Consider the following 25,237-nt stretch of genomic DNA (forward strand, 5'->3'; position numbering starts at 1 on the left):
ATATATATCCCCGAATGTAAGGTCTTTTTTCCCCCCTCTGGATGCTTTTAAAGTTTTCCCTTGATTGCTTGTTTCCAACAGTTTGGCGATGCCTTGCCTAGCTGTGGTTTGTTTTGTGTTTATTCTGGCTGGGATTTATTGACTTTATTGAATCTGTTTGATATCTTTTCACTGTTTTCTGGAAAATTCTTCAAATTAGGCTTTTTGGAATATTATCACAACTTCTTGAGATTCTAATTCTTCAAAATATAATTCTAACCTTTTCTCTCTGTCCTTTTCTTCCGGGATTCCAATTACTGGTTGACTAGACTTTTTGGTTTTCTCCCGCATCTTCCCTATAGGCATTTTACTATTCCCTTTCAGTTGTGTTGAAGATGATTACTGATGTGGTTGGATTTATGTCTGCCAGCTTGCTGCTTGTATTCTGTTTGCCTCGGTCTTTTATGTTCCTCACTTCCTCCTTTACTGCCTCTGTTGTGCTGGAACTTTCTTGCTTCCGGCATACTTTGTAATGTTCTGTTAAGCACTTGGTCAGAGAGTGTCAGCCCTTTCTGTGATGTCACGGTTGGGTGCAGTGAGGGGCTATGTTAGTCAACTTTCTATGACTATAATAGAATATCTGAAATAATGTGAGAAAAGGTTTATTTTGGCTCACAGTTTTGGAAGTTTCAGTCCATGGTCACTTGGCCCTGTTGCTTTTGGGCCTGGTAGGGGCATATAATGGAGGAACCTTCTTCCTCACAGCACAGCCAGGAAGCAAAGAAAGAGGAAGAGGAGGGGCCAGGATTTTAATATACCCTTCCAAACCACACCCCAGTGACATTACTTCCTCCCATGAGACCCTGCCTCCTAAAAGTTCTGCCAACTCTCTATAGCAACAAAGGCTAATGACAAAACCATTTGCATGCAGGCCTTTGGGGACATTTAAATCCCGGACCACAACACTGTAGCTCCCTGGTTTCCAAGCTACTGTTCCCTCCAATCACAGCCACCTTAGTTATTCCAAGCTCTGATTTCTGTTTCCCTCATCAAGTATGATCATTAGTGTTTTAACTAATTTTTTTTTTTTTGTGTTTGCCCTGATTGTTCTTTTGAGACAGAGTCTCACTGTGTAGTTCAGGCTGCCCTTGAAAGCACTGTGTAGCGCAAGCTGGCCTCAAACTCAGTGATCTTCCTGCCTCAGCCTCCTGAGCGCTGGAGTTATGGGTATGCGCTACCACACCTGACAAGAGCTAGGTTTGGATGCTTAGCATTTTGGATGAGACATACTGAGATGATGAAATGAACGTGCGGTCTTTTAGTGTGAACCCCTTTCTTCTCTCCAGTGTCATTACTGTCCCAATGCCTCCTATGGTTGCCTCACACATTCTGTCCAGCAGCAAGATCAGTCTGATGCTGGCTGTTCCATCCTGGCAGGAACTTTGCCTCCCTACCCTCCACGAGGTCAGGGAGAACAGTGTTTGTATTTCAAAAAATACAGATTTCTTCCTGCCTGGCCTCTGAGTGTGCCATTAGGAACTGTAAAAAATCCCTTCTCGATAATAACCAGAGGGCACAACCATCAGGGAGCAGCTCAAATGGGCCAAAGCGCTGCCGTAGAGTACTTACACTGGGTCATTTATCTCCCCACAACACCCCAAGGCAGAGGTGCTGTTAGGCTTCCCATTTCACAGCTGCAGAAACTGAGTCATGCTGAGGCTCGCTCACTCGGCCAAGGCACAGGCTGGCAAGTGGAGAAGCCAAGATCCAAGCGCCAAGTCTGACTGCCAAGCCCACACTATGAACAACTATAGTACACTGCTTCTTAAAATGATCCTGATCTGCTTACAGCTTTGTCATAAACATAAGTGACAGGAAAACTGCTGCACCACCAGAGCACTGCGGCTTCTCCCCTGAGGTCCACTGAGGCCATCCGGGGTCTGGTGGCTTCTGGGGTTTCCCCCAGGGATGTGGTCCCCTCTGCAGTCCTTCTGCATCTATCTCCGTCCGGGCCACCCCTGTGTTCCACCCTGCCTTACCCATGGGCTCTTCTGGTGGCTTCAGACTTTTTCTTTTCAGTGCTTGGGACTCAACCCAAGGCTGAGCATGGAGCTACCTCCCCAGCCTATTTTATAATTTTTATTTATGAGACAGGACCTCACCAATGCATTAAGTTACCCAGGCTGGCCTCAAACTTGTAATCCTTCTGCCTCAGCCACCTGTCCTGGTTCTGTCCCCTGGGTGAATCCAGACCCCTGCTCTGCTTCAGACCCTTGGCGGGCACCTGGGTGCATCTCTTAAGCTTCAGTCTCTCCCTCCACCTGGGATCCATTTAAGGTGGACTTCAGCTGCATGGAGCAGGAGCCCTAAGTAGAAAGACTTAGATGAGACAGGGGTTCAGTGTTGTCAAGCATGAGAATCCCAGAGGCAAGCTCATTTGTTCTGAATGGCAGCTCGAACCATCAGAGCCCAGGAACCTGCCTCCTCCCCTGGAAGAGCCACTGTCACACCATCCCAGGACCTTCATTTATACCCCCTTCTCCAACCATCAAGGGTAGCAAAGCACATTGTGGCCCAACAGAATTAGGACTCTGTGAGGGAGGAAGAGGAGAGAGGAGACATGGAGTCTACACAACTGGAAGTGTCTGTTACTTCCTGCCCCACTTGGCCTGAGGGAAGGTGAAACCAGGTAATCCTTGGAAAACACCTGACAGGGACCTGGCTCGCAAGATGATAACAGGGACTCACGGATGAGGGGCTTTCCTTATGACCCAGTCAGCAGTGTCTTCCCAAGAGGCTTATTTCCCTGAGACGTGCACCAGCACCCACACCCAGGTGAGGGTTCCCTCAATACTGGCAGCAGAGACTTGTCCAAACCCCACCCCAGGGAGACCCAAGGGAGAGGCTTCATGGGACATAGCAGAAGCCTTTGAAAGGCCTGCCATGGAGGAAGCTGACTCTGTGCGCTTGATGTACTCATTCCCCTGGGGAAAGGATGAAACTTGGGCCTGGGGCCCAGACACGCTGAAGAGCAGGGTATCAGGGGACACACTGATGCTGGTCTGCCCCAAGCCACCTCTTCCCTTCTCCCTCTTCAGGGAGCTCTGCTGTTTGTTTTTCTTTGTTGAGATAGATCTTGTTCTGGCCTTGAACTTACTATGTAGCCCAGGCTGGTCTTGAACTCCCGGCAGTCCTCCTGCCTTAGCTTCCCCAGTGCTGGGATTGCAGGCATGCGCCACCACACTTGGCATGGAGAGCTCCGCGTCAAGTCCCAGGCTCAGGGGCCTCCCTTCCTCTCTCAGGCACAGAGGAGCTGGGCCTGATTGCCTGCCTCATTTCTGTGTTCATTAGGCTGGGCCCCCAGGAGCTCACAAAGATGTTTATCCTCCTACCTGTGACCTTCCTGCTGGGGCAGCTCTGTCCCTCAAGGGCCTAGGCACCTTCCACCTTGGGTCACTCTGTCCCATGGTCTAGGGTGGTCACTGCCTCACCAGGGCCCCAGAGGAGGAAAGAAGGAGGCAAGGCAGTGCCCAAGGCCCCTCCCAGGAGAAGCACCCACCTCTTCCTCCCACCTCTCCAGGCTCTGGAGGGCTTGGAACTGTGATCCTGGCTCCATGTGTCCAGAAAAGAAGGGTGGGACAGATTTTCATGAGTAATTGGTGGTCACCATCACTGTCCACCAGCAGACATCTGTGTTAAGCATTTTCTATTACTATAGCAAAATACCTGATGCTGTATACTTTGAAAAGAAAAAAGGTGTCTTTGGTTCAGTTTGGAGACTGAATGTCCAATAACACAGTGCAGCCTCTAGGGCCCCTGAGTGTCTCACCTCACAGAGAGTAGTAGCATAGAGCAAGACAGAGAGAACCCAGAATGGGACAAGAAGGGGCCAGTCTTGTTCTCCTTCTGACAACCCGATCTCATAAGAACTTACTGGGCTTTCAGTGAGATTAAGAATCTTGTAATTCCTCCCAAAGACATTGCTCCTAGTGACCCATACTAGGTCCTACCACTCAACACTACTGCGTTTAGGACCACACCTCCAACATAGGAACCCTGGGAGAGCACAAACCACATCTACCCATAGCATCCTTCTTCCTTGTAATATAACAGTCCTCCCTGATGTTAATACTGATGTCAACTTCATTAGATCAAGTTACGATTACAGCCCCGGATGTGTTTGGGTGGTCATGGAGGTATGAGCTTGGGTTCTATACCTGGCACCTCCTCTTTTCTCTCCAAAATGCTTCTCCTGCTCTGTTACCCAGCGCTGCAGTCTAGGCAGCTTCCCCCTCCGAGACGATGCCTTCCCACCATAATGTTTCTACTGTCAAGCCCCCCACAAGCCATGGACTGAGGCCTCTTAAACCATGAGCCACATTAAGCATCTCCTCGTTTCAATAGTGAGTGCCAGCCATTGTGTCCAAGCAGTGGGAAGCTTGACTGATGTAGGGGACAAAAGAAGAGTGTGAAACCAGAAGACAGCGAGCAGCATGATTAAGTACCACTGCTGTCATAATGCGCCCCAGGCAGCCTCAGGAACCGAGCAGGTTCAGATGATGTTCTGAAAATTTCTCTCCGCTCCCTCCTGAACTCTCACTGCTTGCCAAACTCAGGCACCCAACAGACTTGGAGCAAGCATTGCATTCTCACGACTCGAACTTGTTAAAGCAGCTGTCACTCTCTCTGAAGTCAGGGACACATGGATTGGCAATCCTGGGAGCCCTGGCAGTAGGGCAGAGATGCTTGGTTGGCCGCCTCTGTTCTGTGCTCTGGGACACTTACCTGCTGTCCTCCACAGTCCCAGTCTTGGATCCTGGACAGCCACCATCTCTGTCACCTGCTTGGCCATACCTGGAGTAGGTGCTGGGGAAATGACCCGGCTCTCCACTGGTGCAAGTTAGAAGGGCTCAGACAAGTTATGGTCAGTCTCGAGTCCCTGTAGGCTTCTGAGGCCTGGTTCTGGCTCTGACCACAGGACAGCTTCCTCAGGAGCTCTTGAGCCTGCACCCCCCTTGCTTCCAGCCAGCTCCACTTCTGTGCCTGCTGCCCGAGTCTTTAGAGGCTCTGCAGGTCCTGCCGTAGACCTTGGCCTCCTTGCCCTGCCCATCACCTCTCTTCCTCGTGCCCACCTTTGTGCTACTACCTTTGGGGTGAGACTTCTTTTTGAAAACTGATTTTTGCTTCTTCTTCTCTTCAGTTCAAAAGCAATTTGCTTTCCCTGGCCATGGGGAAACCTTTGTATCTGCACCTCTACCTCCTTACCACATCTATTTTCAAATGGAGAGTTCTCACCTGATCTCATCTCTTAAGACACTTTTCTAAAAGTCTGCTTTTGTCCCTTAGCAGCGTGAGTAAGCACTGCGGACAGATGGAAGATGCTGATCCGCAGCCCTTGGAGGGCTGGGGGCTGAGAGATGGAATTCCCCCCAGACAGCTTCCTGCCTGACTAGCATGGCAGTAGATGACAGCGAGTGAAGATAAACCCCCTCAAAAAAAAAAAAAAAAAAAAAAAAAAGACCAAGCGCATAGGAACAAGGACGCTCTATTACAAGCTTGCAACCGACCATGTCCCTGACTTTGGGTCGGGGCTCCCAAAGTTATCGGTACGCGCTTCACTTTCAGGTTATATACTTTTCCCGTTTCTCTAAGTGGTTTTATGGTTAGCTACATAGGAGGGGTGAGGGAGTGAGTTTACCTCCCTTCTATATTGTTTAAGTGAACTTAAGTGACCCTCTTTTAAAATGGAGTCTTTTGCCCCAACACTAAGGCTTCTTACTGCAAAGGAAAGAATAGGTTTGGGTGAAGAGCTACCTTAGTGGCCCTTGTTCTCCTTGCCAGTGATTCACGTATACATGTCAAAATTCTAGCTAATCAAACTGAGGGGCTTTCCCCTTGGCCATTGTCACATTGGGATGTGATGTCTGAATTTAGGCATCCATTTGTGATCAAGAGGCAAGAAGGCTGTGGATACGGCAGATGCTTGGAGACTGGCAGTGTAGACGGATGCAAGAATTTGGGCCCTTGATGGTTCCGTGGCATCTAAACTCCTTCCCCTGGAGTCACCCTGCTGCTGGACTTCCTATCTGTACAGTGTATGCCTGTAGCCATAAGGCTCTGGATTTCATTGGAATGCAGCTGTGGCAGAGATTGTGCAGGTGGCTTCTGTGTGGCCCCTTTACATCTGTGTGATCAGAAGGGAGTCTCGGGCAAAGCCACAGGGTAAGACAGCTAGACCCTTTGTGTCACTTCCTTAGTGGTCCTGGTGCCCAGGTTCCTCCAACAACAAGGTCCCTTGAGACACCTTCATACCCACGGTGCACTGTGGGACAGGCACATAGGGGTTACTCATTGGCTCTATTTTCCAAGGAGGAAAGAAAAGCTCAGGAGGTGGTGTGCTGCAGCCAAGCTCAAGATAGGCTGGGGTGGAGTTGGGGCTCAGCTCTGCACCCCCAGGCCTGGGCAGCCTCAAACACAATACTGAGGAAAAAATAGGCTCCGGCCTCCTGTGAATTGGGATAAATGCTTTTGTGGGCCAGGTGAAACCCAGCCCTTGGGGAGCTGCAGCACCTGAGAGAGCAATGACATCAGTGGCCACACAAGTACATACCGAAGCCACAGGGTGCCAAGTACAGAGGTAAAGGGCGGATGCTGGTGAGTTGAGTATGGGAGGGAGGGTCTGGGAGGCAGAGACTCGAAGCACCTGTAGGAACAGCTGGGGAGGGGGGAGGGGGGAAGGGTACACTCAAAGCACCTGTAGGAACAGCTGGAAAACAGCTGGGGAGGGGGGAGGGGGGAAGGGTACACTCGAAGCACCTGTAGGAACAGCTGGAAAACAGCTGGGGAGGGGGAAGGGGGGAAGGGTACACTGGAAGCACCTGTAGGAACAGTTGGGGAGGGGGAAGAGGGGGAAGGGTACCTACAGCTCCCAGAAGAGTGGAGCACTGGTATGGCATGAGGTGGGTAGGGGCTGGGCTCCTGGCTGTCAAGGTGGTTGGGGCAGGTGAACAAGAGGGCCAGGGGAGGGTCAGTCATATAGGGGTGAGGCATGGGGTCAGCAGAAATTGGGATCCCGGACCCTGGGGCTAGACAGCGGGGCTTCAACCCTGACTCTGTATGTGCTTAGGCAAAGCATTAACTGTGCTGTGCTTCAAGCTGATCCTCTCACCAAGTCCTGTGAGGAGTGAGTGAGGGGGAATTTTCTTTAGATATTGGTACAGGCTGGGCATGGTGGTGCATGCCTATAACCCGTGCACTCTGGGAGGCTGAGGCAGTTGGATCACAAGTTCAAGCCCAGCCTGGGTAATTTAGCAATACCCTGTATCAAAATAAAAAATAAAGAGCTGGGATGCAGCTCAGTAGAAAGACCCTGACTTCAATCCCCAGTAGTAAAAGGAAAAAAATCCTGCCTTGTAGTAAGAGCTTGACCCTGTAGAAGTCAGCAACTTGTATACTGTGCCCTCTTTTGTTTTTTGGTTTTGTTTTTTTTGTTTTGGTTTTGGTTTTTCTTCCACAAATAATGGGGACTGTGTTAATTAGGGTTAATTAGGACTGTCTTGATTTCAGGATAGCAACCCAACTCCGACTAATCTAAACAACAGTGGGAGGATTTGTTGGCCCCCGCAACTGGGTGAGAGCTTGAGACGCGAGCTCAGGCACGGCAGGCCCCAGGTGCACATCACAGCCAACTGGACTTGGTCTCTTCCTCGCCACTCTTGCCTCCTGCAGGGACTTGCTGCTCCCACCTGGGGCACAGTGGTCACTTAGCCCCCAGAGTCTCCGCTGCCCCCTTGTCCTGGCCCCACCTAGTGCCCATGGAATAGCCACGAGGGGTGGTGGTTGGAGTGGGAGAACTGATATGGACTGCTCGCCCCCATTGCCAAATCTCCAGAATTACTGCCTGAGGCTGCCCCAGGGCAGGGGGCTCTGCCCAGGACACTACAGTCCACTACAGAGCATGCCCAGAGGCTTTCCACAGGGAGGGCTGGATAGCCCCTGGCTGCTACACACAGAAGGGACAGGCGGAGGGCAGCAGTTGGAGGCAGGAGAGGGTTGGACCAAGGTCAGGGGCTCAGGAGAGAGGCGCAGATGTGGCACTGCTGTGGTGGGCAGCCTGAGTACATAAACAGGCACAGGGCCAGTTCTTGGACAGGCAGGTCCCAGGGTAAGGGCTACAGTTTGGGTCTGAGCCACCAACTCGTGCACACTGGAGGAGGTTGGAGCTTGGGGGAAGATGGGGAGGCAGCTTTGGTGGGCTCGGCTTGGGGAATCTGGAACAGCCATTGGGGTGCCTGGAGGTGTTTCTTTGTGGAATAGAATTCCAGTCCGGGGTGTTTCTGTCTGGTGTCTATGAAATATGAGAAGGCTGAATACACTGCCTGCTTTGCCCAGCAGAATGTGCTAGAACCAGGGGTGACCTATTCTTCCATCAGGAGGGCTGGAACCAGACCAGGAAATTGTGTATGTTCAGCCCTCCAACCCCAAGGCAGGGACCTCACGAGGTCCTCTGGCAGCTGGTGGCCAGGAACAGCATGTGGCATGGCAGGAAATCAGTGAGTCTGTCAAATTGACAGGGATCCTCTTCTGGGGACAGACAGTCAAGCTGTAGTAAGAAGTACGAGGAGCACAGGGCAACACGGAGGGAGATGGGCACGTGCCCCAAATGCAGAGCCCCAGGTGGTGGAGGCCTAGCGCGTTTGTGGTCAGCCAAGTAGGGCTGGTGTAGGATGGATGGACCTCCTGGGGGTGGCGTTGAGTGACAGCTTTATAAAGGAGCGTGTGATCTCAGGCATAGGAGCAAGCAGAGGCTTGGGGTGCCTGCCCCTGGCCCAAGGTGGCTTTCTCTGACAACTTCCTAGGCTAGACCAGGATGCAGGGCTAACCAGACTTGCTGAGGTTTTCAAAGGAAAGCACCCCAGTCCTCCATGATGTCCCCACCGTTGAGGCATCACTTACCACCTGCCCAGCAGAGACTTCTTTGCATGTAGGCCCCAAGCCTGTCCCTTCCCCCAAGGCAATGAGGGCCAGCACTCCCAGCCCACTGATGCATATGACAAGCATGTGGGGGGCACTGGGAAGGGTGAATGCTTGCCGCTGGGGAGGACGCACTGGCCTTGAGGACCTGCCTGGTGGCCTTCTCTAGGTGCTGGGAAGGGGAGGTGATAGGACTGTCAGCCCAGCCCCAGTGGACCTGGGTTGGCCCCACAGCTGCCAGGCCCCAGGCAAGGGAGCAGGGAAGTCGCTTGTATCCATTAGGCCCACAGCCCAGGCTGCTAACACTGTGCGGACATTCTGCTCCCAGGCCTGGTACCCACTTATGCATCGTTAATATTTTACACCGCACAGCCTGGGGATCGATGTCTTGTTATAGCTCGGTGTTTATGGGCAGCCATTGAAGCTTTCACTGGAAGCTGGGATGATGGTCAAGGCCATGAGGGAAACTGAGGCAGGGGAGGAGGGGCTGATGCCAGCCTCAGAAGGACCCTTGAGACAGCTTCCTTTGCACACTTGGTCATCTACCTTACCTGACACATGTGTCATCCTGCACAGCAAAGTTCTGACCACACATATGGCAGGCCACCTGGCCTCTCCCACACACCAGCCCTGTCTCATTTAGTTCTGGACAAACCCTGGGGGAAGTTGATTATCACCCCCATTTTATAGATGGGGAAAGTGAGGCTTAGAGAGGTTATATATCTCTGGGCCTTCAGTCAGGCTATTGGACGAGACCCTTTAATCTTCCTAGACTTTTAAACATTCTACAAAACTGAGTGTTCCAATGGCAATCTTTCATTTATTAGACCTCTTACTTTGGTCAGTGGGTACTCAGTAGTTAGTTGGAAATAAGCACTACAGATTTATAGTCTTTAAAAATATCCCCCAGACTCAGATCCATAACCAGACATGTGAAATAGTGGGGTTGGACTGCAGACCTCCTTTCCATGTCCGTGTCCACAGGGAATAGCTTCGTGTTGTGCGAAAGCTCGGGTCCCCAGCCTAGGATATACTAGTGCCCCCTGGCTAACTCACTCTCTGGGTTTGTTTCCTTAGCTGTCAAATGGGGAAAGCAGTGCCCCCACTGCCCTTTGGGGACACAAGGACACACAAGACTAGACTACACGTGCACGCTGCAAGAGAGTCATCAGCCACACGCTTTGTCCTCATCCCACCTGAGCACTCACTCTGCGTCTAGGACCAAGCACGTGCTCAATGTTTGTTTTGTCTTTTTGAGACAGGGTTTCGCTCTGCAGCTCAGGCTCCTTGAGTTCACTTTGTAGCCCATGCTGTTCTCCAACTCGCAACGATCCTTGTGGCCGAGTGGGTAGCCGACTCGGTAAACGACAGCAAAAGCATATACTTCCCTCCAGGCTCTCAAATCCCTGTCCTGCGAGGACACCGCCCAGCAGCGCCGCTGGGAGGCAGCAGAGAGTCTCAAGCTCAGGCCCTCCAGGCCTCCAGGACTTCTAGGCTAGAAAGCTCCGGGGCTCCGCCCTACCACGCCCCATTCTTCTTCAGACTCTCTCCTCTGGGGCCTCGGCTTCCCTAGCTCTACCTCTCGCCCTCGGGGCGGAAGAAAGCCATCCACAAACTAATTAGCACTCCTTTGCCCTGCCCGCGCCTAGCATTCTGCAGCTGCTTAGCAATTCCCCGCAGCCGGAAAGGCTGATCCGTCCTTTACCGTGAGGAAAGAGGTTGCAAGTCCGTGACTCGGCCAGAGTCGCACGGCAGAGTTAGGACTTGCACTCAGCTCTGGAGACTTTCGTGCCACAGCCCGCTCGCGCTTGCTTGTAAAGCCTGGGGAGCACGTAGATGTATAGAACTGGAGAACTTTGGATACCAACTTTTCCGCTTTCACAGGGGCGCAGATCAGGGCCAAGTTCCATCTCCAGCCGAAGGCTGAGGTTGCGGGAAGTAACCCCGAGAGAGCAGCTTCCCGGATCCTCCGCGGGCCAACGCTGTGGGCAGGGTGGGGCACAGTGGCCGGCTCAGCTCCCCTCGCGGTGCGCAGAGCAGCGCAGCCCCGACTCGCTGCGGAAAGCGCCGCCGCGCGCCCTTCCTCTTGGGCACCAGGCTCCCGCCCTGGCCCCTCGGCCTCTAGCCAGCGCCGGCGGGGGGTGAAACCGCAGACCGCTCGGCCGGGGGCGGGGGGCGGGAGCCTCGGCGAAGCGCCAGGCTCCATCCCCGCCCGCTCGCCTGGGGCGGGGCGGCTCCCTCCGCCCCTTCCCGGTCGCGCGGGGCGGGGGAACGCCGGGGACGCCTCCCCGAGGGGTCGCTGCGCCTAGGCCAATGAGCGCTCGGGGAGCCGCGATGGAGGCTGGGGCAGCTTGGAGCGACCGGGACCCCCAGCCGCTGCTGCCGTGCCCCGGCGCCCTCGGGGCAGCTGCGGGGACGACAGAAGTGCGGGGCCCACCCGGGGTATGGAGGTGCCGCCAGCCAGTGCCGGCTCCTGGAGCTCCGCTCCGCGCCGCGCCTCGAAGTTTGCGGGCTGATTGAGAAAGTTGCGCTCAGCTCGGTCCCCGCGCCGCACCTGGCCGCCCAGCGGGTCCTGCTCGCCGCCGCCCTTCGCGGGGTCCCGACCCGACCAACACTGCAGCCCCGCCTGCCGGGGGCATGTGAGCGCCGTCGCCGCCCCGAGAGGCCGGGCGGGCGGCACGGGGCCTGGCGCCTCCCGAGGCAGTGCATAGGAGAGGGGTGGCCCCGGCCCCATCATCCTGGGCGCCATGGGCATCCAGGGCATGGAGCTGTGCGCCATGGCCGTGGTGGTGCTGCTGTTCATCGCCGTACTCAAGCAGTTCGGCATCCTGGAGCCCATGTCCATGGAAGGTAACGTGCGGCCACCGACCCTAGACTGCCCTACGCGGGGCCCGCGGTCTCCTGGGGGGAAGCTGAGCCTCCGCCCTCGGAGACCCCGCGAGGAACGGCTGGGGGAGCGCTGGGCTGTGGTCGCGCTGAGTGCTGCGACCCTTACTCAGCGGCGTGGGGCGGAGGCTGGGACTGAGGCAGAAAGGGCTCAGCTCTGAGGAACCGGCACCCTTCCCTGACTGCCCCAGCCTGCAGGTCCCAGCCCCCTGGCTAGGGCCACAGTATGGCAGGAGGTGGCGCAGGGTGAAGAGGACAGGAAGGACCCTCACTCAGTTCCAGGTGCAGGGCCGCCGCAAGAGACCTGAGACCTCTGCTGCGTGATAGGGTGTCCAGTTGCATCCCTAGGCCTATGTGATCAGTAGACAAATCTTCAGGAGCCACATATCCGGCCCAATGAAATATTAACCGAGACAGACCTACCCTCAACCCAGACTCTTGACAGCCTGACCGGATTCTGAAAGCTCCCCTGAGCTGCTTCCGGCCCATTGGTAGGCCAGTGCTCAGAGGAGGCCCTGCACTCCTGGTTCTCAGGGGATCTTGACACCAGGGATGTGACTGCCCCTTCCTCCTCCCTGTCCCCGGGATGCAGTTGCAGCTCTGCACTGCTGCGTAGTGGAAAAGACGCTGCCTGCCAGTGCAGAGGTGAGAACCTTCCCAGCTTCTGCACCCTGCTGACCTTGCCCGGCTCCAGCTCCTAAGACTGGAACCCAGAGGGCCAGGAGAAGGTGACCGGCCCTGCTTCAGAGATGGCAGCAGTTCCCTGGGCCAGGAGGGGCACAGGGCCAGGAGGCTAGTCCTCCCTCTTCCTGCTCCAGAGCCCATGTCTGCCAGCCTTCCTTCCTGAAGTCGGTGGCAACAGGCCCCTGAGAAGCCATCACGCTGTCACACCCCTTTTATGAGGGAGCTGTGTGGCCCCAGGGAGAAGGGACACATCAGAGAGCCTCTCAACTGGCCTCCATGAGCTTTAGGTTTTAGCTGGGGAGGAAGGTTGTCAGAGCTGGGGCCCCACTGGGCTGGATCCCCTGAGCCTGGGGGTGATTCTGTGATAGAGAGTTTGTGGGAAAGCCTGCAGAGGTATATGGGACTGGGTCAGGGATGGGGAGGGACGACTGTTCCCCAGCTGGGCCCCCACGGACACTGCCTCTTGCAGGGCATCTGTCCCATGTCCCCTCCTATCTTTCGTCCCCCTGGGGCCTGAGGCATGAGGGTGGGGGGTCCCCAGGGATGCCATGGCTTCTCCACAGCACTTCCTTTTCCTCCTAGGGCCGGCAAGGGTCAGGCACCAGAGCACAGCCAGCCTGGCTTTACTTAGTTCTCAAAACCATGGCTCACAGCCCTGGAGCAGCGTGAAGATTCCCTGTGCCATTTCCTTGCAAAGTGGATGGCACATGGAAGACATCAGATAGTTTGTCCTAACTGCCAAAAACCCACTCCAGCTCTGAAGAATTTCTTTTTGCTGGTGTATGTGCCCTCTTACACCCTGTGGAGGTCTAGGGTGTTGATGTAGTGGAGGGAGGCCAGAGCCCAGGCTACCAGGTCAGAGCTGGGACCCTGTCATCTCAGTAAAGGGCTCTGGAATCCTTTGATCATGCTGAGGCTACGTGGCTCCATCTGTCAAGTGGGGCTGAGGCAGGTTTTAACCAGCCCATGGGACGTTGGTGGCTCCCAGCACTGCTTGGTGGGTAAAAAATACACAGACTTTGTGAGCTGGTTTTGTCACTAGTAACCAACAAGGAGCCAGTTCCTGGTAATATGATTCTAGGATTTCTAGGTGCCCAATGGGATGTCCGGCCACTGTCAGAGGGGCTGTGAGAGTCCCGGCTGTCCCAACACTGTGGCTGTGAGCTGATCCCAGGGAACCCGGTCCCCACCAAGCCTAGGCACCTGCCACTGGGCATGTCTCTTGCCCTCTACATTTCCAGGGTTCTCCTCTGTAAGGGGCCAGAGCTGTCAGCCTGGAGCCAGCTGGGGTATGAGGCACTAGGCTCCTGCAGGGAAGGTGCTGCAGGGACCTGAACCCTGAGGGGGCTGGGTCAGGGACTGAGTTTTCTCTGATGGACCCCTAACTTTGTTTTCTGCTGGTGTAGGAGGCCCATGAAGGCAGCTTGGCAGGTTAGGTGTTTCCCCTGGAGGGGTGAAACTCCATTCTGCCAGGGCTTTGTGTTCCCAAGAGGTCCAAAGCTGGTCCCAAGCTCCCTCCCTGAGCCTTGCTGCAGGCTGAGGTCGGGGCCCTGGGAGCCCTCAGCACCTTCCCTGCAGGAGCCTAGTGCCTCATACCCCAGCGTCAGGCACTAGACATCTTGGTCTTTTTGTCAGATTGTGGTCTGTCTGCCAGATGCCAAGTGTGTGGGCGCAGGGATGTCCTGCCCACAGTGGTGCCCTGCATCTGGAGCATGCCTGTCACTAGGCAGAGCTCAGGAGGGAGCAACAGGACTCAGGGGAGTCTTGTGCGGGAGGAACAACCCAGTGTCCCCTACCCTTGCCCAGAGCCTGGGGCTGCATCCTAACTATGTGGGCATGGAGAGCCCCTGAGGGCTGGGCGGCAGGGTGTACGTGCTGAGGGCCTAGTGGTTGGTGCAGAGCGAGTGCAGAGCAGCAGCAGGTGACACCGTGAGAGAGCAGCCAGGTGGTGAGGGCTCTGGTTCTCAGGGGGCTGCTCGCTGCTTTCAGAAGTACCCACTGTGTTGTCTCCAGGCCTGGAGCAGACCCCAGACCCTGAGATTCTCAGAAGCTTCTCGGGAGACTCCCAGAGCAGCCAGGGCTGAGGACCCAGGCCAAGGCCTCCCGCACAGGGGTTCTCAGAGTGTGCTCCCTGGTGCAGCAGTGTCAGCATCCCCCACACATCTTCAGATCCCACCTACTTCTGCCCCTGATGCTTACCCAAATGTGCCCATCCCTAGGTGCCCAGGCTTGCGACCACTGCTCTGCCCAGGCACAGGCCTCCTGAAAAGCCTTCACACTGCGCTAGGCCTCTGGTCCTTTTTATTTTTTTATTTGCTCATTCATTCACTCATTCATTCATTCATATTTTGAGACAAGGTCTTATTAAGTAAAATTGCTTAAGCTGGGCTCAAACTTGTGATCCTCCTGCCTCAGCCTCCCAGAGTGCTAAAGTCATAGCCATGAGCCATGACTGCCCCTCTAGGACAATGGCTCTTATGCTTAGAGAATCCAGGGCTGTTGGAAGGTCCAGGTGGAGCAGGGAGATGAATTTGATCAGGATAGGACTCCTGCCCAGTGGTAGCGAGAAGTCCCCTAGAGGCACCTATGGCCCTTCAGGATAGTGTGGCAGAAGTGGCCAATTCCAGGCCTCTTTCCAAGGCATGGAAGGACGGGCGGCTGAGGAAGATGGGCCCAGCACCTAGAGGGGCAAGGACTCGGGGCAGGCGCCATGTGTGGGATGTTCAGCCATCCCACTGGATCTGCTGCATTGGGCTGTTTTTTCCAATCACAGACACAGAGCTTAAACCATGACCTATGCCTCCATAGGGCTCAGCCTGCAGGGTCTCACAGGGCATGGCCCAGGTGGGCAGGATCAGGCCTGGCTGAGGGCCGGGGAAGAATCCACCCTCACCCCTGCCAGCTTTTCTATAGCTCTTGCCCCTTTCTCCATCTCACGTGTTGTGCTGGCCTGAGCCCTTGAGCTGCCCTTTGTGCTCCTTGTCCAATGACCTGTTCTACTTCAGGGGACTCCTGTGTTACACTGGGCCTGCCCAGCCCACCCCATGGCCCTCCCTATAGCGTGATCCACTGGTGGTGTTGGTGTCCTTTTGCCATGGATGTGGCCAAACAACACAGGTTCCAGGGGCTTGAATGTGGACGTGTTGGGGCAGCCACTCTTCTGCTTAGCGTAGTTGCTGTTTTAAAAAATCCAAGTAGAACATTGAAAAGGTAGAGCAGAATAGCTGGAAAGGTGGAACAGCCATCAGCATGTCAGGGGGACACCACCCTGGGAGACTTCAGGTCCCCAAGTCCTGAGCCTCCAGCCAGCATTAGGCCTCCCACGGTCATTCCAATTTCTAGAGAGATCTGTCCAGGAGGAACCACTGCTCTGCACCTGTCAAATCTCTGTAATTCTTGGATTGCAAGACATCTGCTCCTAAACCTGGTGCTCTGGTCCCAGGTCCCAGGTCGTACCATGGGTCACTCGAGTCAGAGTGTTAAGAGAAAGTCAGGTTCTTGCTGGGGCAGGGGTGCATCCTACTGTACATTTAAGCCTGGCAAGTGGCAGGTGTCAAGTGCGTTAGTCTGCTTTCTGTTGCCAGTGACACAATGCTGTGGACAGGGTGAGTTAAAAAGAAAGAAGGTTTATTTTGATCCTGGAGGTGGTGGGATTGCAGGCAGGCACCATTACCTCTGCCTTTCTTCTTTTAAAGCTGCTAGCGTTCAGTCCTGGGGGCTTTGTGCAGATGGCCATGTCTAATCCCAATCAGTGGCCTCACCTGGGAACATTGTAGGTGGATTAAGTTCCCACCCTCTTAACATCCTAAAATGGGGATTAAATGTCAACACACGCAGCCTTGGGGGCACACTGAAGCCACATCCAAACTGTATGATGGAGGAAAGTAAATCATGTGTCACTGTCAGTGCATGTATTTTGGACACACATCAGTCAGGTATGCCAAGCAGGGTGAGGCCAGGAAGACCTCAAGTGCTTCAGGGCCTTGGCCACAGGAAGGTCCCTGCAGCCAGGATAGGACTGGGAGTCCAGGCTATCAGGTGAGCAGGTGGGCGACCGAAACAGATCTGGTGTGGCTGGAGAGGCAGTGCCCAGAACTGGAGTGTGTAAGCCTGGAGGTGGAAGGGCCTTGGAGAAGGTGGTTGGGGTGCTGCCCTTGGAAAGAATTAGTGTGATTCTCTGGGGACCTGTTAGTTCCCACAAGAGTGGGCTGCTATCAGAAGAACAGACCCACCACCAGATCTCTCTGGCTGCCTGTCTCACCATGTGATCGTGTCCACATGTGGCTGGTCCTTTTCTGTGTCTTCATCGGGTTGTGATGCAGCTGGGTGACCCTCACAGGACAGTGGCATCAGGCACTACAGTTGTGAGTCCAGTAAGTCTCCTGTCTTTATAAAGGACCCAGGCACACGCACTTTGTTATAGCGACAGGATGAGGACTAGCACACAGTGGTGATGTTCTGAGATTCCCAGGTGCCCTTCTCCACAGCAGGCTCTGCCTCCATCTGTAACCTAAGTGCCCTGGGGCTCCTGCAGCCTGATGTTGACCTAGGCCAGAAGCTCAAGTAGTGATTCCAGTGTCGCACATCTTAACCCAGGCCATGGCTTCCAGCCAGGTTAGCTACTGATTCTCAAAGGGAATCAGTGGTGTTTGCCTCTGGAATGTTCCCAGAGCCCCTGGGCTGAAGGCTCAGTCCCCAGCGTGTGGCACAGTTGGGAGGTGCAGCCTTTAGGAGCAGGGCCTCCAGGGAAGAAGTTAGGTCTTTAGGGTGCTGCCCTCGAAGGGGGTATCAAGACCCTGGCCTCTAGCTCCCTCTCTTTGACTTCTGAGTCCCTTTGGGGTGAGCAGACCTCCCGTGCGTACTGCAGGCCTGAGGCCCCAATGGCCGAGAGATCATAGCTTGAAAGCTCTGGCCTAAGGAGTCCGAATGAGGCCTCCCCCTGAGAACTCACTTAGCACAAGTATTTTGTCCCAGTGTCAGGAAGCTGATGAGCATAGAGGTCTCCCTCACAGGTCCTGGGCCTGTGGACTAGGCAGCATTTGGCCCCAGAGCCTCCCCTCTGTCGCAGGAGCCCTGGCACCACATTGTGGGACCCCAGGGTCCAGGAGTCACCTGACCAGTAGGGACCAAGCGAGGACTGAGACTCACCAGCCCAGTGGGAGCCCATTTCACATACCCTCCTTCTGTCCCTGAGCCCTCGTGACCTGTCACCCATGGGTGCCATGCTTAGGGTCCCTGAGAAGCTGGGGCCCTCACTGTGTTGAGGGCTGCTTTCTCATCCCCAGGGCCTGATTTGGGTTCTCTGAAGCCACCTGCGGCCTTCCTCCCCTTTTAGGAGAGGTGTATGACATTATGTTACTATCACAGGGACACAGTGTGGCCTTCAGAGGGCCCTCCCAAGACTGCAAGGCTGCTGGGCGCCCACAGGAAACTAAATCACACTTGGCATTGAACAGCAGCAGTGGTGTAAGGAATCCGTGATTTTCCCTTGGTGACCACGTAGAAGTGGCACCTGCCGTCACAACCTGGGTCCCCGCCTTGCTGGGGACGCCGGGTCCACCTGCCCTGGGCTTGTGCACGTGTACCCAGCAGGGCACAGTTGCACACGGGTATTTTGGAGACTGCAGTGCCAGCAGCTCTGGGGCAAGGGTCAAAGGAACTGAACAGCGTGGGCTCACAGGCGCCAGGCTCAGGAAGGCAGGCCATGCTCTGCCTCAGGCTTCCCAGGGCAAGGACCAGTGACAGCTGGGGGTAGATAGGCACAAGTGGAGATTTTGAGGGAACCTCCTGCCATTTTTGCTCCCCCCCAACTGGTGGGGTACAGGACAGCTGTCATGAGTGTCAGGGCTGCCCAAAGAAGCATTGCTGGGCGCAGCCATTGAGTGGGTCCTAAAGAGCCCCGTGCAGTGAAAGAAAGATGGGGAGCCCCTTTCTCAAGTCCCTGAGGCCAGGCGTACAGAGGGGGCAACATGGAGCCCAGTACAGGAGCTGGAGCAGGACTTGTTTTCACTGGGAAGAAAACCCAGCTGTCATCAGCTGTGGTCCTGTACAGTTTTGGGACAATGAACTTTGACGTGTCAAGGAGAGTATGTGTTTCTGCAAAGTGCTTGTTGCAGCGAGAGATTGAAACCACCCTTATCCAGCAGGTGTCGACGGGTGCCTTCACAGGGATAGGGATGTCCCAGGACCACCAGTCTTGGAGCAGGGGCAGGAGGGCCAAGGCACAGAGGGCTGTGGCGATGTCATGGACGTGCCCCGGGCATCTACAGTGCTGGGTGCTACGGAACAGTAGGTGCTGGCTGGAGCTCCTATAAGCAGCAACACTTCCCCACCTGGTCCTCAGTGGCTGGGGTCTGTAACATCTCCTGCAGGTCCCCTTCATCCCATTCTCCTCAATGCTTCGCCATGCCTGCCACCCCAGTGGCTGTCCTGGAGTGGAGACCAGAAGACCTGTCCCCAGTTTGGGCACTGCAGTGGCTCCTGGACCCACCTGCATCTTGACTCACCATTACCCCTTTGCTGTCATGGGCTAGGTCTTGGAATATCACCTCTCTCTGGCCCTGCCACTTCTCCGTGCCTACCGATGTGGTCCAACTGATGTGGTCCACAGGGAGTGGCAGGGCCAGGGTCAGCCTGCAGGCTCTACCCAAAGGCATGGCCATCAAGACCAGCAGGTGTCTGGAGGTGGGGGTGGCTTGGGGTAGCCTGGATCCTTGCTAATGTCCCTGAGGACAGGGAGAGACCCACAGTCACCAGTGTCATAGCCTGCTCAGGCTGCTGTGGCAGAAGACTGGAGGTCTGAGCAGGGTGCTGGGAGGTTGGGATCCAGCGGATGGCTCTTCTTGGCTCATGGGCCGCTGTCTTCTTGCTCCACTCCTCTTCCCCCACCCCCAAGGCCACTAGGCCTATAGGATTAGGGCCCCATCCATGTAACCTCATTTCACCTTAATTGTACTAACCGGCTCTGCATCACTATAACAAAACACCCAACACCAGCTACAAGAGCAACAGGCATATTCTGGCTCACAGTTTGCGGGCTCATGTGCCCCGTGGATCTAGGCCTCCATGAGGGTGGCACAAACATCACAGTGAGAACGTGTCACATCTCAAGGAAGCGGGAGGTGCCACCTCTGCTAGTCCACAGCACCTCCCAACTCCACCTCCTGGGACCAAGCCTCAGGGAGAGACCTTCAGGGGACACCCCGCAGCCAGCTCCAGTGGGCCCACTGAGTGTTCCTCTGGGAATTTCTATCCTTTGTTTTTGGTGTCATGTGATTGCTCCCCACCCCAAAAATGACATTTTAAACATTTCAGTCAACTTCTTTTTTTTTTTTTAATTTTATTTATTTGTGTGTGTGGGGGGGGGGCAGCTCAGCCCACCAGGGGGCGGGGCTGGCTGGCATGTGGTGCTGGGGATTGAACCGCGGTCCCTGTGCTTTGCTAAGCTTGTTCCAAGTAGGTGCTTTAGACCACTGAGCCATCTCACCAGCCCCTCAGTCAACTTCTAACAAGCACACACAAACACAGATGTCCAGATCTACAAGTAACATGTGAGTTGTAAATAACTTTCTTCTCCTCTCCCACCCTGCAGGGGTTACCATGGCAAGATTTTATATTTGTCAGCCCTTGAGCTTTATTATGATTTTGTCTCCTCTGTATTCCTATAAATCTATTGCTGCATTATTTTTTGGCTTTGACTTTTATTTTAGAAGGTGGAATCATGCTTATTTCCTCGGTCCGGATTTTCATTCAGCAGTATGTTTCTGAGACCTATTTATTGGAGTGTGTTGTTACAGTTAGTCCACTATTCACTGCTGTGTGACATTTCACTGGGCACGTACTCTGCAGTATATTTACCTGCTCTGTTGTAACGGGCATTTAGTTTGTTCACGCTACAGTGATTGTAAAGAGTGTGCTGTTGACTCGCAGACACTTGAGTTTAACATATTTACCCAGGAGAGGAGTCTTGACCCGTGTTAATTTTATGCAAAATGAGTATTAGTTTATATAATGTATATGACAGTATGAAACATGAACATAAATAAGGTTTCCATAGTGGTCGTACCAATTTGCACATCTGTAGGCATTCTTAAGAATTACCACTGAGCTTGGCATTGTCCGACTTCTTTGTTCACTGTTATTATTTCTTGCCAATTGAGGAAATGTTACATTCTTTTTTTTTTTTTTTTAATGTATTTAGTACAGGGTCTCACTACGTAGATCGGACTCGTAGTGATCCTCCTGTTTTCAGCCTCCCAAGTGCTGGGATTACAGGCACTCGCCACTATGCCCAGTCTCAATCACCATCTCAGTGCGCCCTGAGTCGGAGCCAGCAGGGCACACCAGGAATAGAACCCTGGCCCTTGCGTCTGCCTAAGCAGGCACTTTAGTTCAATGAGCTATCTGACCAGCCCAAAAGATTGAAGCTGCATTCTTAACGTAATTTGCCATTTCCGGTTTACTGTTGACATAGAGCCCGCTCTCACAGATTTATTCATCTTTTTTGATTCCTCCGCTGGCATCTCTTCTAGGTGTTGACAACACTCTTCAGAGTCTAGCTCCGCCTTCGTTGAATGGAAATCCGTTATTTTGATGCAATTGAATTTATCAGATTTTTCCTTTGTAGAAATCTAGGCAGGTGTGATGGTACAAGCCTGTAATCCCAGCACTTGGGGAGGCTGAGGCAGGAAGGTCACAAATTTAAACCCACCTTGGTCAGTTTAGCAACTTAGTAAGAACTGGTTTCAAAATAAAAACTAAGAAAGGGCTGGGGATGCAGCTCAGTGGGAAGGCTGTAGGGTTCAATCCCCAAACCACAGAAAAGAAAAAGCCTTCCTACACCTATAGGCTAACAAGAGACCCTTTGCATTTTATTTTAACTCTGGTGCACCTCTCCCACCTGGGGCCTGAATCCACCTGGAGACAGCCTTTGCCACATGCTGACAGGAAGGACCTAGACCTGTCTTCCTTATGTGGAAAGCCGGTTTCCTAGCACCACGTACTGAGCCACCTGAGCTCTCCCTGGCTGGGCAAACACCCTCTGTACTCCTGGCCTAGCTGTCTGGTCTGTCCCTGGGTGTATTTGTTTCTTAGCAGTCCCAAGATTTTTATTAATGGCTGCACAATACATACTAGCATCTGATAGGGAAAACTTCTCCTTGACTCTCTTTTCCCCCAGATATTTGTGGATTAAAAAATAATAATAATAAAATTATATATATATATATATATATATATATATATATATATATATATATTTCGGAGTAAGTTTGATCAAGGTTCTCAAAAATTCCTACAGGAGTTTTTGAGGGTTGAACAGTGCCAGGGATGGGACCCAGGGCCTTGCCGTGAGAGGTGGGTTACCCTCCCTCTGTGCTCTAGGCCTCAGCCTGGCTTTCTATAGGATTGCAACGGATTTACCTAGAGATAACTTTGGGAGAAATTGGCATTTCCAGTAGGATATGGTCCTATCTAAGGTGGAGTGTGGCGTTGATTTAGATTTTCTTTCTACTTAGAGGCCCTTTGGGTTAGGGATAATACTTAGCTGTATTTTACTTTTATTGCTGGTATGTGTCTTCCTGTTGTTTTTCATTATATTTTTAGAAGGTTCTTGGTATAGAGACGAGCTGTTGATTTTTCATAAATTAATCTGGTATCTGACAACCTTGCTGAACTTTTACATCTCCATTTGTTTGGTTTCTGTAGGGACCATAGTATCTGTTTATTAAAACAAACATCATACTGTTTATTTGATCCTTGCTTTCCCAGTTCTTTTGCACATGCACTTGTTTGTGTCGGGTGGAAACAGGTTGTAGAGCTTGAACTCAAGTGTATTGGACTACTGAACTATGGCCACATGCATCCCTTTCTTTTTTTGCCCCCCTTTTTGTATTTTTTTTTAATTATATTTTGTGGCAGGTTGTCACTAAGTTGCCCAAGTGGGACTAGAACTTCCAGTCCTCCTGCCTCATCCTCTCCCGGTGCTGGGATTACAGGCATGTGTCACTGTGGTTGCCTTACTTCCCAAGTCTTGACATTTCATTTTGTAAATTTCCTTGTAGCACTGGCAGGACATTGATTAGCTGCATTTGTAGCCAATCTTATCTAATCCCAAATCTCTCTCTCCCTCCCTCCCCCCTCCCTCCCTCCCCTCTTTCCTCTTCTCTCCCTCCCTTTCTTTTTTGTACTGGGAATCAAACTCACAACCTTGTGCTTGCCACACAGATGCTTGTGTCACTGTGTTATCTCCCTGGCCCTCTAATCCCAAATGTAATTAGATACATTAAAGAAAATGTCTCTGAGCTCTTGCCATTAAATCTAATATTTTCTGTTAATTTTGTAAATATATGATTTGCAGTATAAACTAAATCAAGCTAAGGAAGTTCCTTTTGACCCCTAGTTTGCTGAGAGTTTTTGTTTATTTTATTATAAGTAGAAGCAAGTGCTTATCAATTGCTTTTCTGCATTAAGATTTTTATTTGATGGGCTGGCAAGATAGCTCAGCACTCTAAGTGCCTGCCTGGCAAGGTCAAATCAATAAATAAATAAATTTGGTCATTGGATACTTTTTAAAAAAAAATGTTATTTGCTACAGGGTCTCACTACGCCCAGTCTTGGTGGCAGGCTTAGCACACTTGGGGACCCGGCTGGCCCATGATGCCAGGGATCAAACCCCTGCTCCCTGCGCTTGCCTAAGTAGGCACTTAGTCAGCTGAGCTATCTCACTGGCCCTGTCACTGGCTACTTTTAAAAACTACATTTGGACTCAGTCAGCCAACCCTTGACTTTGCATCCACCTTCAAAAGGGAGAGGGCTGGGTGATGGGCCCAACAGTCCACTTATAGGAGATTTGAAAGTCAAAGATAGCTGTACAGACCATGCAGTGGCCAGCAGAGAATCACAAGAGGAAGTGAGGATGTGACGGGGAGGAGGAGGAAGTGTGAGGCCAGGGAGACGAGGGTGCCGGACAGGCTAGAGGGGAGGTCGGCTGGAGGAAGTCAGGAGAGGAAATAGCAGCAGGGGATTAGCGGGGCCACCGAATGCCCACACCCTTTAGTTCATAAGGGATTATCAGCCTTGACCCATTTAATATATCTCTTGGTTTATCTTTTCCTTTTTATTCCCTTGCTTTCTCCCTTGCCACATAGCTAACTGTTCCAGTTTTCATTTCGTTTCAGTTTTCCGACATAAAATTCACCTTTGGGGTCTTCCACTGCATGAATTTGACAAATGCATAGTGAAAACACTGTGATAATCAAGACCGAGAACACTTCCACCCCAGGAAGCACCCCCCTCCACTCCATCCTTGTCTTTCCGTCCCTCGTCCCACTCTTGGCAGCCACCAAGCTCTTCTCCCCTCGTTTGCTGTGGTGTTATCGGCTCCAGAACGGCGTGTAATGGGTTCCTGCGTTATTTAGCCTCCTGAGTCTGGATTCATTCACTTAATGACTGCATTTGAGATTCATTATTGTTATTGCAGATTTCAGTAATGTGTCCTTTTTATTGCTGTGTGGTAATCCATTGCAGGGGTACGCTGCGGTGTATCCACTCACTGGTTGCGTGGTGTTTGGATTATTTCCAGTTTGGGGCAATTATGAATAAAGTCTCTGTAACATTTGTCTAAATGTTATTATGAGAATTCATGGTGTGCTAGAAATGTACAGTGAATGTTTAAATTTAAAAATTATTATAGTACAAGACACATTGCCATGAATCTCCCTTGGAATATTCTCTCATTTCAAACACGCTGACCCCTCACGCACGCGGCTTTCTGAAGCAGGTCTGGAAGTCCTCTTTCCAGAGGGTCTTTCCAGGGCGTGACCAAAACTACTGCAAATGCTGCTGCCGAGGAACACTGAACAGAAAGACGGGCTCGTAAAAGCGTGAATGCGTCCTCGCCTTTTTCACCAGATCTGGCACCATGGCACTTCTGGCTCTTCTCCAAACCAAAATGACCCCAAAGCCAACTGTGCTAGTGCACACCTGTAATCCCAGAACTCAGGAGGCTGAGGCAGGAGGATTGCCTGGAGATGGAGGCTAGCCTGAGCTACAAGTGAGTTCAGGATCAGCCTGAACTACATAGTGAGACCCTGTCTCCAAAAAAAAAAAAAAAAAAAAGACCATGAAAGGTAAACACTTTGATTCAATTAAGGACATGAACTAGAACTGCTTTAAAAAGTGGCAAGAAGGGCGGGCCAAATAGCGCAGCTAATTAAAGCACTTGCAAGGAGGTGCAGGGGCCGGCGGGTCCGGGTCGATCCAGCCTGCTGCGCCGGCCCCAACCCGGGGCGCCCTGAGGCGGTGGTTGAGCCTGGGCGTGGTGGCGCGCGCCTGTAACCCCAGCTCTTGGGAGGCTGAAAACAAGCGGATCACCATGAGTCCAGTCCAGTAGTGAGATCCTGAACACCCTGTAGACCCTCCTCTAAAGTCCAAAAATAAATAAATAAATAAATTTTTAAAAAGTGGCAAGAAAGATAAGTATGTTCAAAGCAAGGAGTAGGGTTTTGACACATTCGTGGCGATGTGTCTTTTACTTTTTTTTTCATAATTTTATTGATAAACAGATAGCAATGAGACAGTCTCAAATCAAATCGGTAGGACAGTTTCAATAACTAACACACTGCATACATTCTTCTTAGTGATTAAGTGCTGTACAAGATGCGGACTTGATATCCTATTTACAAACACCACTAGAACAAATCATTCTATTCATTAA

The 25,237-nt window shown here is 52.6% G+C and overlaps 1 protein-coding gene across 3 annotated transcripts in view; it reads left to right on the forward strand.

Moving 5' to 3' along the window:
- The window catches only part of Kcnip3 (potassium voltage-gated channel interacting protein 3), a 68,167-nt gene that overhangs the window by 28,943 nt on the left and 13,987 nt on the right, over positions 1 to 25,237 (forward strand). The window contains exon 1 of one of the 3 annotated variants that reach the window (XM_004633155.2): positions 11,299 to 11,802. The exons of the other annotated variants lie outside the window; for them this stretch is intronic. Within the exon in view, the coding sequence (XP_004633212.1) occupies positions 11,700 to 11,802 (103 nt within the window). The 5' untranslated portion in view covers positions 11,299 to 11,699. Of the gene's footprint in view, positions 1 to 11,298; positions 11,803 to 25,237 lie in introns of those variants that run through there. 3 annotated transcript variants of the gene reach the window in all.

The sequence above is a fragment of the Octodon degus genome, unplaced genomic scaffold (genome assembly GCF_000260255.1).
Source record: "Octodon degus isolate 3935 unplaced genomic scaffold, OctDeg1.0 scaffold00052, whole genome shotgun sequence".
Classification (NCBI taxonomy): domain Eukaryota; kingdom Metazoa; phylum Chordata; class Mammalia; order Rodentia; family Octodontidae; genus Octodon; species Octodon degus.